Source organism: Saccopteryx bilineata, chromosome 2 (genome assembly GCF_036850765.1).
Source record: "Saccopteryx bilineata isolate mSacBil1 chromosome 2, mSacBil1_pri_phased_curated, whole genome shotgun sequence".
Taxonomy (NCBI): Eukaryota; Metazoa; Chordata; class Mammalia; order Chiroptera; family Emballonuridae; genus Saccopteryx; species Saccopteryx bilineata.
Genome location: NC_089491.1, coordinates 6,326,178 through 6,338,306, shown reverse-complemented (window position 1 = coordinate 6,338,306; position 12,129 = coordinate 6,326,178). Strand labels below are relative to the sequence as shown.

General features: G+C 46.4%; 1 protein-coding gene across 14 annotated transcripts in view; it reads right to left on the bottom strand.

Moving 5' to 3' along the window:
- The window catches only part of FNBP1 (formin binding protein 1), a 139,215-nt gene that overhangs the window by 54,772 nt on the left and 72,314 nt on the right, over positions 1–12,129 (bottom strand). For all 14 annotated transcript variants that reach the window (XM_066255961.1, XM_066255949.1, XM_066255948.1 and 11 more), the window contains exons 5-6: positions 5,375–5,437; positions 4,852–4,956 (exon numbers count right to left, since the gene is read on the bottom strand). In XM_066255961.1, coding sequence (XP_066112058.1) covers positions 4,852–4,956; positions 5,375–5,437 — 168 coding nt within the window. The remainder of the gene's footprint in view (positions 1–4,851; positions 4,957–5,374; positions 5,438–12,129) is intronic.

Genomic DNA, 12,129 nt, shown 5'->3' with positions numbered 1-12,129 from the left:
GAAACCCCACAGTCACCAGATTGAGCACTAGCTTGCCAGCTTGAGCTCAGGGTTGCTGCTGGCTTGAGTGTGGGATCATCAACAGGATCCCATGGTTGCTGGCTTGAGGGTGAGATCATAGACATGACCCCATGGTCCCTGGCTTGAGCCCAAAGGTCGCTGGCTTGAGCAAGGAGTCACTGGCTTGGCTGGAGCACCTTGGCCAAGGCACATATGAGAAAGCAATCAATGAACAACTAAAGTGATGCAACTATGAGTTGATGCTTCTCATCTCTCTCCTCTCTCTCTGCCTTTCTCTAAAAATAGTAATAGAAAAGAGAAGTTCCATAAAGATAAATTTTGGTTCTTGGAAAATCATAATAAAAATGATTCTAAAAAAGTGAGCCCCTTCGATTCCCGGCCAGGGCACATAGGAGAAGCGCCCATTTGCTTCTCCACCCCTCCGCTGCGCCTTCCTCTCTGTCTCTCTCTTCCCCTCCCGCAGCCAAGGCTCCATTGGAGCAAAGATGGCCCGGGCGCTGGGGATGGCTCTGTGGCCTCTGCCCCAGGCGCTAGAGTGGCTCTGGTCGCAACATGGCGACGCCCAGGAGGGTCGCAACATGGCGACGCCCAGGATGGGCAGAGCATCGCCCCCTGGTGGGCAGAGCGTCGCCCCCTGGTGGGCGTGCCGGGTGGATCCCGGTCGGGCGCATGCGGGAGTCTGTCTGTCTGTCTCTCCCTGTTTCCAGCTTCAGAAAAATGCAAAAAAAAAAAAAAAAAAAAAAAAAGTGAGCCCCCCAAAAGGGGAGAAGAAGGTATAAATAAATGATATTAGTAATAATAGATGCAGCAAAAATTAAGATGAGAGAATATTATGGGCAACATTTAGTTAAGACATTTCAAACCTAATGATGAAATGGATAAATTTCTAGAATAATATAATCCTAAGGTCAACCAAAGCAGTCAATTAAAGATCAGTAGTTAGAAACTACCACAATGCATCACAAAACATTTAAGAACTGTTAATTTTATCTCACATAAATTATTTCCAAAAGAAAAGAGTAAGTTTACTCTAAAACTAGTAAGTAAAGCAAACTAGAACAGACAAAAATAATTATAGACCAATGTCAATGACTATAAACGCAAAAATCTTGAGTAAAATATTAAAAGAAATTCAGTTATGTATAAAAAAAATTCACAATGACCTAGTTGGAATTGTCCCAGGAATGTTAATTTGGTTCAACATAAGAAAATTGATTAATGCAATCTATCCTATTAATGGATGAAAAGAAGCAGAAAATGTATTTAATGATATTCAATATCAAGTCAAGCTTTAAAGAAAAAACTTCCTAGCCAGCTAGCTCTGTTGGTTAGTGTTATCCTGAAGCCCAGAGGTTACCGGTTTGATCCCCGGTCAGGGCACATGCAGGAACAGATCGATATTCCTCTCTCTCTCCCTTTCTCTCTCTCTCTCCCCCTCCCTTCCTCTCTCACTAAATTCAATAAAACAACAACAAAATCAACAAAAACACCCAAGAACCTCTTGGCAAAATAGGAAAAGAAGAGAAATCCCTTAATCTGATGAAAGGTGTATTAAAATCATACTTAATGGGGAAACATTTGAAGCACTCTTTATAACCAAGCACAAGATGAGGAAGTCCACAATTACTACTTCTACCAGCGTGACAGAGGTCCTAACCAGCAGAGAGAGATAAGGAAAGTAAACAAAAGGCATAAGGATTGGAAAAGAAGAAATAAAACTGTCATTATTTGCTGGCAATAGGACTATCGCTACATAAAACCCAAAACAGAAATTAAAAGAGACTTTAGCAAGGCACCTGCCTCTCATATTAACACAGGAATGTCATGTGATCCATACTCCACAGGAAAAAAGTAAAAAACATTATGTCAAATGAAAACAAGTGAAGTCAGGAGAAATTAAATAAAAGTATGATTATGTTTAAAGGTGGAAAAGAGGTAAAATTATAAAATATATTCTTTGGAGATACATACACGTGCAGTAAAGCTATGAATAGCAAGGAGGTAATTAAGACCACATAAAGGATAAAGTTGCCCTTAGAGTAGGGGAGAAGGATAAAGTTAGGGAGGGAGACTTCAAAGGCACCGATAAGATTTTATTTCTTTTTATTTTAAAATTTTATTTGTTCATTTTAGAGAGGAGAGAGAAAGTGGGGAGGAGCAGGAAGCATCAACTCCCATATGTGCCTTGACTGGGCAAGCCCAGGGTTTTGAACCAGTGACCTCAGCATTCTGGGTCGACGATTTATCCACTGCGCCACCACAGGTCAGGCAAGATTTTATTTCTTAAGATAGGTGTTCTTTTTATCATCGTTTCCTCTGTACGTGCTATACATAATCATTTTAAGAAAAGGTACTGAAAGAATACTTTTCATTAAAACAGTTGGTTGTTTTAATATTTTCCTCCCCCTTCAGATGTTTGTATTTTCAGATATTTCCACAACGAGGGTGGATAGCCTTTATGCCAAGAACAGACCTTGGAAATAATTTCCTTTATTTTATTTTATTTTATTTTTTGTATTTTTCTGAAGCTGGAAACGGGGAGAGACAGTCAAACAGACTCCCGCATGTGCACAACCGGGATCCACCCGGCATGCCCTCCAGGGGGCGACGCTCTGCCCACCAGGGGGCGATGCTCTGCCCCTCCAGGGTGTCGCTCTGTTGCGACCAGAGCCACTCTAGCGCCTGGGGCAGAAGCCAAGGAGCCATCCCCAGCGCCCGGGCCATCTTTGCTCAAATGGAGCCTCGCTGCGGGAGGGGAAGAGAGACACAGAGAGGAAGGAGAGGGGGAGGGGTGGAGAAGCAGATGGGCGCTTCTCCTGTGTGCCCTGGCCGAGAATCGAACCCAGGACCCCCGCATGCCAGGCCGACACTCTACCACTGAGCCAACCGGCCAGGGCCGGAAATCATTTCCTTTAAAAGTGTTTAAATGAGCCTGACCAGGTGGTGGTGCAGTGGATAGAGCTTCAGACTGGGATGCGGAGGACTCAGGTTCGAGACCTCAAGGTCGCCAGCTTGAGCGTGGGATCATCTGGTTTCAGCAAAAAAAGCTCATCAGCTTGGACCCAAGGTCACTGGCTCGAGCAAGGGGTTACTTGGTCTGCTGAAGGCCCATGGTCAAGGCACATATGAGAAAGCAATCAATGGACAACTAAGGTGCCACAACAAAAAACTAATGATTGATGCTTCTCATCTCTCTCCGTTCCTGTCTGTCCCTATCTATCCCTCTCCTGACTTTCTGTTAAAAAAAAAAAGTGTTTAAATGAATAAAAGCCACTCCAATTTTACACTTAGGATAATGAAATATTTCATAAAGAATGCATATATTTGTGCTAGATATGTTTCTGGGACACATACTGATTTTACCTCTTTTTTGTGTGTGTGTGTATTTTTCTGAAGCTGGAAACGGGGAGAGACAGTCAGACCCCTGTATGCGCCCAACCGGGATTCACCCGGCACGCCCACCAGGGGCGATGCTCTGCCCACCAGGGGGCGATGCTTGTCGCGACCAGAGCCACTCTAGCGCCTGGGGCAGAGGCCAAGGAGCCATCCCCAGCACCCGGGCCATCTTTGCTCCAATGGAGCCTCGGCTGCGGGAGGGTAAGAGAGAGACAGAGAGGAAGGAGAGGGGGAGGGGTGGAGAAGCAGATGGGCGCTTCTCCTGTGTGCCCTGGCCGGGAATCGAACCCGGGACTTCTGCACGCCAGGCCGATGCTCTACCATTGAGCCAACCGGCCAGGGCTTGATTTTACTTCTTTTAATCTCAAATTTTTTAAATAGGCTTTTGGTCAGTCTCTAGTAAATGAATAACATTTTGAATAGTTTGGGAGGTTGGCTGTGTAAGGAGAGCTTATGACAGATTTATGGTAATTTATAGTAACTCTACCAAAATATTAGCATATCTTTCGGTAAAGTAAATAACCCCACTCAAGATCAAGTATAGATATTGAGAGTGTGTGTTTTAAGATATGAGATAATGCCAGAGGAAGGCATACTGATAGGTACCTAAGCCGTAAGTAAGGAGTTTGGCAGAATTGAACTAATAACTAAATAACTAATACACGCTATTTTCCAACGAATCTCATTTTCAACGAATCTGGCAAAAGTGCGAGAAACCTGTGGAAAGGCAGAGCGCTTCCCCTTGCGAAGCAGGAGGCTTTGAACGCTGACACAGCCCCGGGCAGTAACGAATGAATACTGTTCTTTAACAGCCTAATTTTGTTTACATGCTATTGATGACTTTTAGAAGAAAATTCAGCTTCTAGGGAGAAAGCACAGGAAGATACACTACAAGCTTTATGATATTCCTAATTGCAATCCCTGTGCACTGAGAGAAAAGCTTCTGAGAAGGCTCACACATGCCAGCCTTCAACTACAACCTGTTATCAACCCCAGCGACGCACTTAGAAGTCAGGCCAGCAGTGTCAGCCACTTTATCTTCCTAACAGGCATTAGCGGCGGCCAAGCTCTTGCAGATGGCGCTGTGCGGTCTGCTCCAGCTTTCAAAAGGTTGACTTCTTCTTTGAAAAGCCATTAAGTGAAAGCCACAATCTCCAGACACCCCAACCTCTAGGACGTGTTCATGGTATACACGTCTCGGTGTTATCACCCTGGTGACTGAACAAATAAGCCAACTGCTCAGTCCCAACGCTGAAGGGTCCCCGGGTTTTCATTTCTGGTCCCCATGGCAGCTGACACAAACTGAAAACGATCCCAAGTTGAGTGGCCTTTTGTGGCCGCAACAGAAAGGAGAACTTGGGGACAGATATCCTGGGAGGAGGCGTGAGGCACAGCAAGAAGGGGAACTGAAAGGAAGGCTCACTTTCACCTTACCTTTTCAACATCTGCTTTCGTAACGTTGATGTCAGCATCCATCTTCTCAAAGTACTGCTGCGCCCGGTCGGCCTCTTTGCAGTCCCGCTCAAACCGCCGTTTACTCTGAAGGCAGAGGAAATGGGTGGCGGGGAGCATCCTTATTAATGCAACCATGGGATTCCCGTGAGCACCTACAATTTTACCTAAATCCCCCAACGAGCGTTCTTCTCTGAACTGATTTGCTATACCTCATAATCTCGGGAAGTTGCTTTAAAATCTGCATTTAGGTTCACCCCAACTGCCTAATCGTTGTTCTTTCCATATGAGTTTTAGAAAAATACTCTCCTTGGGCTCTTTCGGCTCAACATTTCACTTTAGATAACAGTTTCTAGAATCACACTACGTTCAAAATAGAAAAAATCTCTAAAGAGGTTTTCTTTAGTGTTTTCTTGTTTGTTTTGCACAGACTGATTGACTCGGGCTTAAGTTAAATTCAAACGAGAAAGCCACGGGGCCTTCCCGAGGGCCGTTGCTCACTCACCGATTCCAGCTGCTTCCAGCAAGTCTCTATGTGCTGCTGGGCCTTCCGTCCATCGTGAAAGTGCTGGGAGAGACAGCGCCAGAGGTCAGCACACCCTTTTTCACACTAACACGAGGAAAACCATCCCCTGAAACCAGACTCATCACTGAATCCCCAGCACACGCGCTCCCAAGAAATTCAAGAGTTAAAAAATAAAGGGGAAATGAAAACAAGGCTAACCTCAGAGTGCCCTTCAAGACTTTACAGACTGTAACGCAGAATTCTAAGACTACATACTCCACTTGTAAAAGTGACAGGGGTGTTTTAAGACAAAAATCACTTAGATCTTTCTTTTTGATGGCTTTGAGGCATAATTCACATACCATACAATTCACACATTCGAACTGCAGAAGTCAACAGTTTTTAGTACAGCCCCCAAAATTAGACAACCATCGCCACAACTGGTTTGAGAACATTTTTGTTACCCCAGAAAGAAACCCTGTATCTCTTAGCTGTCACTCTCCGATCCTCCCATCCTCCCCGGCCCTGGGCAAACACCAGTCTTCCTGTCTCTATAGATATGCCTCTTCTAGATGTCTCATAGAAATGGGATCTTATAGCATGAGCTCTTTCGTGACTGACATAATGCTTTCATTACTCCATAGCGTTCACTTAGCAAATTATGTTTTCAAGGTTCGCCCATGTTGTAACACGTATCAGTACCTTATTCTCTCTTATTGCTGAGTGGCTCTCCATTGTTTAGCTATATCTCACAACTGGTTTATCCATTCACCAGTCGATGGACTTCTGGGTTGTCCCAGTCTGGGGCTACTATGAAGTTTTGTGTAAATGAATGATTCCATTACTTAGCTCTTTTTAAACTTTAAGATAAATTCATCACCCTAGTATCTGCAAAGGCCCTGAGGCAGGTATGTGCCTGGTGTTGGCCAGTAAGGATACCAGAGGACTAGACCAGGGTGAGCCTCAAGAATATTAGGAGATGGGGTCAGAGAAGAAAGGGGCAGCTGTACAGGGTCCTGTGGGTGTTCCTTCATGTCTGAATGAGCTGGGGAGTGTGGGTGGCTCTAAGTCTGGAAGCACTGTGTTGTAAAGAAGGTTCCAGGTGGGATGCTCTCTCCAATCCTGGAGATGACAAACACTCGGACCGTGTGGCAGCAGTGGAGGTGGTGAGAGAGGGTCGGAGTCTGGTGTCCTTTGATTGGGAAAACCACCAGACGTTCTGGTGCATCGGACCAGATGTGGGCTGTGAGACACACAGAGTCAGGGTGACTCCGAGGTAGTCCTGACCTGCCTGGACCACATGGTTGCCCTCTGGTTCTGTTAGTTGTCCTAGAGAGGTTCTGGCGTATCAGGGGGTAAAGTTGATGTCTGTAGCTTCCTCCAACTACGATGCTCTAGGTTGGCTGGATCCCTCATCCTAAGACCACAGCTCTGAAGTCCCTGTAAGTCTCCCCGTCCCCTGAGAGTTCCCCACTGTGAGTATTCCCCACTGTGGCCCGCTCTGGGGCATTACCAACACCCCTTACTGCTTTTCCTGGACCCTCTCCACAACATCCTAAATCAGGCATGGCCAACACATGGCCTGCGGGCCGGATCTGCCCATGTAATGCGTTTATGCGGCCCACGGTTAAATTTTTAATATTCTCCGCTACTTTAAAATCTCAGCTACACAGAAGCGGAAGCGTCTTTGATTATTGGAAATCAAGATATTTAAGATGATACTGATACATGGAAAAGAATTCCGCGTGTGACTAATCTAGGGTTAACTTCTAATAATTGGTCGAATGGATTCGCGATACTTTATTTTTTTTTTAAATTCCATGATAAAGATTTACAACTTTTGTACTCGTCTGTACTCAATATGAACTGTTTGACGTTTAGCGGCGATGTGAAACCCACATTCTTTTAAGCGGAGTTAGCCAGTGCGCACCCACGGTCAAACAATTTGTTATTTTGTGATCAAGTGTGCTGAATCAAGTGGCATTGTAGCATAGACAATAGCTGCAGTCGATAATTAAAAACATGTCCGGGCTGTTTGTAAAACAAAATAATTATTTTATTTGTGATATAACCCCTTCAAGCTCATTCTATTAATTAAATATTGTTTCGAATGATTGTGATACAGTTTGGATATTTATACGGTATGTAATTATATTTTTATTAAAATATATTTTAATTAAAATATTACATATTAAATTTTTTTCACTTACAGTTATTCATAAATTGCATAATAAAATTTTATTTACTTAAACAAATTGTTTTTGTATTTAACATTTTTTAATTTTAGTATTTCATCTGGCCCGTGAAAAAAGTTTTCTTTCTAATCTGGCCTGGGGGCAAAAACTGTTCGTCAGGCCTGTCCTAAATGCTCCTTTTAATAAACGAGCTTCTGCCTGACCAGGCGGTGGAGCAGTGGATAGAGCGTCGGACTGGGACTAGGAGGATCCAGGTTCGAAACCCCTAGATTGCCGGCTTGAGTGCGGGCTCATCCAGCTTGAGCAAGAGGTCCTGGCTTGAGCAAGGGATCATAGACATGACCTAATGGTCATTGGCTTGAAGCCCAAGGTCGCTGGCTTGAGCCCAAGGTCGCTGGCTTGAGCAAGGCGCCACTTGCCCTGCTGTAGCCCCCAGTCAGGGCACATATGAGAAATCAATCAATGAACAACTAAGGAGCTGCAAGAAGAATTGATGCTTCTCATCTCTCTCCCTTCTTGTCTGTCTGTCCGTCTCTGACTCTCTCTCTGTCTCTGTCAAAAATAAATAAATAAAATAAAATAAATGAGCTTCCTTCAGTTACTGGGCTCAGTGGGCTGCTTTCTGACCCCAACAGGTAAGCTTGGTGGGCGGGGGGCGGGGGTGCTATGGAGAAGGCTGAGTGATGGAGGGCCGGACCAAGAGGCCCCTCTGTGCGGCCTCAAAGCTGTGCCTCTCCTCCTTGGAGCCCGGGGCTTGGCTGAGTCACAGAGATAGCTGACTGCTGGGTGGCAGGGAGGAGGAGAGAGAACAGCGCTTCTTTATGGGGATGCCTCTCGCCTCTGTTTGAGGTCACGCCACTGTTTTAAATGCCTCTTTACAGCAAGTTTTATCCACCCAGCCATTTTTTAGTGTCTGTGGACCCAAGAGAGCCCCCCAGGGCTTCATTTTTCAAGTCTCATAACAGACCCAGGGACCCGACAGAGAGACCAAGTCGAAAGGCAGGAATAAACAGGCGAGACAAGAGCCAGGCTGTGCGGGAGGAAGAGAGAGAGCTGGGGGCAGACTTAGGGAAGCCTTGAACTTCGGAGAAAGTATAAAGGGGGGGGGCAGGTTTTTCTGGAAGCCACCAAGATCACTTTCACAGGCTCAGGGCCAAAGGCTCAGCTGTGCCCTTCCCGTATGGCCTCGTTGGTCCTGAGAGTCCCTGTCCCTGCAGAAATGTGACTTCCCCAAATCGTCACGAGGTCCATTCCCATTCCGTGAGCAGGATCACTGTGTTTGCTCTAAAGTTTCACCATTCCCCCAAATTTTACTCTGAGATTCAAAGGTGGTCCCCAAAAAGAAAACCTGAGCCTCAGATTCAGAGCCATGCCCTGGGAGGCCCCGCCCTCGGTGTTCTCACCCGGGGCAGAGGGAGAACACGGGCACAAGAGCCGGCAGAAAGTGACAGACACCCCCAGGAAAGGGTGATGGGGTTTCATCGCAGAACCCTCTCTGAAGACGGCAGGTTTCAAAAAAAAACCAACACGTCATATTTTGGAAGCATGAGGAACGCCTGCGATTGAAAACCCACACAGGAAATTCTCTTGCTACTCCTTCATTTAAATCTTTTAGATAACAAATAGGACATTATAAGCACAGTGTGGACCTTGACTTGACTGGTAAACTTCCTCCCAAGAACCCCTCTGCCACATTCCATCAGAGTAAAACAGTATCCTGCAAAGCACACTTGATGTTAAAAAATATATATCTTAGTTGCCAGTGATTTTCCTTCTATTCTTTCTCTCATAGTCTGCGTTCCTCCCAAATGTATCTGGCTACAACACACACACACACACACACACAAGTTGTTGCCTCTGATCCCTTAGGAAAGGTGGAACAAAAGCCTCTCTTCCGGTCGCAGCACCCTGTGACCCAGATAGCAGGGGCCGTCTGAATCCAGTTCCATGCCTCCTCCTTTCATCCGAAGAGCTACTTTAACAGTGACCGAGCTAAACAAACCAGCCCGCCAGATGTGTTTGCTGTTTGCTGACAAACAATGGCAGAAACATTTCTCCGCTGGCCAGTGAGCAAGCGTGTATCTAGAGAGTGTGCCTCTGAGCTCCACAGAAAGAGGGATTGTTCTCCAGACAAAGATGATAAGCGCTCCTTTCGGAGCCGGAGCCTCGGGGTGAGGTCATCCCAGCTCCTTCCTCCTCCCCGAGGAGAGACAGGAAATGCCATCTCTGGAGACCCACGGAGGCGCTCCTGCTCTCTCCCTGAGTAAGACGCTTTAGTTTCTCTTCAAACACAATAGACTTTTAGAAATGCCTGATGGTATCTGGTTGAGAGCTACACTCACTCACTTTCATTTCAACTTTTTGGCTGACCCTTAAAAATAGACAAGTAAAATCATCCTTCGAAAATGTTTTCGAAATTTCCCAGTGACCAGGGGGTAGCTGAGATAAAAAATCACAGGGAACTTAAAATAAGCAAGGGGTTCCTTAAAGAAAGACTCCAGCAACAAAAGCTCTCAGGAGGTCTGACTGCGCTGCAGGAAATCACCCTCAGGCTGAACACAGTGTGAGAATGCTGATTATCCACACTCCACAATTAGGGAGACGGCGACAGCGGCTCACCTTTGCTGTCTCTATATAAAATTGTCCATTAATCTTTAAAACTCCTTAATAAAGCAAAATATGGCATGGATGTGAGAACAGCCACTTCAAAAGAAATAAAGTGTGTGTGGGGGAGAATAAACACTCAATTGAGGACAGTCAACCATCTGGAATTTTAAATAAAACTCAGATTCCACAGATGAAAACAAAGGAACACAAAGACTTGAAGAGGGCAAAGAAAAAAGAAGCATCCAGAAAATATGTCTGTGACAAATACTGTAAGTTCCTCCAAACCCACCTTGGTGGGTCTGAAACTAGTCCCTCAGAGTCTGACTCAGGATTAATTCACGCAATGCTAACTCTCTGTGGCGTGGACATTTGCGTGCACCGCGTGGGAAAACAGTGACACGCCTCCAGACGGCTCAAAGGGCATCTCACCCCCAAACCACAGACCCAGAAACATTTATGACAGGAGTTGCATTCTGCTTTTATTTAAGGGTTATTTCCCCAAATCCATTTATAATAAAAATACCTTCTCAATGAACTTGTTTACAGTTCCTAAAATGCCTACCTCCCAGTCATGCTCAGTGGCTAAACTTCACCCAAACATCAAGCATCTGTGCACGGGGCGGGGGCTCCCGTTACCGGCCCAGGTCCAACGACACTGGGCAAGTGTGTCCTTGCCCTGCAGTTCCTGCTATGCTCATGCTGGCTTTTGCTAACCAGAACTCTCCCGTCCACAATTGACCGAGGTTCCAGGAGCCTTTTATTCATTCTTCAAAACAATCCCTTCTTTCATATTCCTTAACATCCTAATTCCTCTGAGGTATCCCAATTAACTTTTAGGATGACAGGATCTTAAAATGACCACTACTGAGCAGCAAATGGCTTGTGTGCCTCATTTATCCCTTCCCAGGGCATAAACTCTTACTTCAAACCAAAACAAGGAGAATCACCATTAATAAGAGTTTAGGCCTGGCCTGTGGTGGCACGGTGGCTAGAGTGTCAACCTGGAATGCTGAGGTCGCTGGTTCAAAGCCTTGGGCTTGCCCGGTCAAGGCACATATGAGAAGCAAGCAATGAACAACTAAAGTATTCTTTTTTTTTTTTTGTATTTTTCCGAAGCTGGAAACCAGGAGAGTCAGACAGTCAGACAGACTCCCGCATGCGCCCCACCGAGATCCACCCGGCACGCCCACCAGGGGTGAAGCTCTGCCCCTCCGGGGCGTCGCTCTGTCGTGACCAGAGCCACTCTAGCGCCTGGGGCAGAGGCCAAGGAGCCATCCCCAGTGCCTGGGCCATCTTTGCTCCAATGGAGCCTCGCTGCGGGAGGGGAAGAGAGAGACAGAGAGGAAGGAGAGGGGGAGGGGTGGAGAAGCAGATGGGCGCTTCTCCTGTGTGCCCTGGCTGGGAATCGAACCCAGGACCCCTGCACGCCAGGCCGACGCTCTACCACTGAGCCAACCGGCCAGGGCCAACAACTAAAGTATTCTTGTTCCCCATCTCCTATCTCTGTAAAATCAATAAATAAAATATTTTTTTTTTTGTTTAAAGTTTAAATAGAGTTCCAGGTCGGTGGATGAAACTTTAGGGAACGCAGTTTTTCCCTAGGCTGGGAGGTGTCGGGCATCCCACACAGGTTAACGGCATATCCACACAGCAGGCTGCAGCTCTGGGCACCGGAAAAGCAGCGAGAAGGAATCAGTGGACACAGCGGTGCAGAGAGGGTAAAGAACAGAGAGGGACGCATGTGTGTGCAAGCAGCATTTCAGACGGAGTGGTCCGGGGCAGTGTTTGCGTGGGGCCTTGAAAAGAGCGTAGGCGGAAACTTGAAAGGGCCGGGAACACACCCTGCCACGTGGCAGGGACAGCAAGAGAAGGGGCTCCTACGTGGGGAAGGGCGGGGCTGGAGCGAGGCGAGGGATGGGGATCGGGCAGGGTCGGGCCGACAGCTTCTCAAGC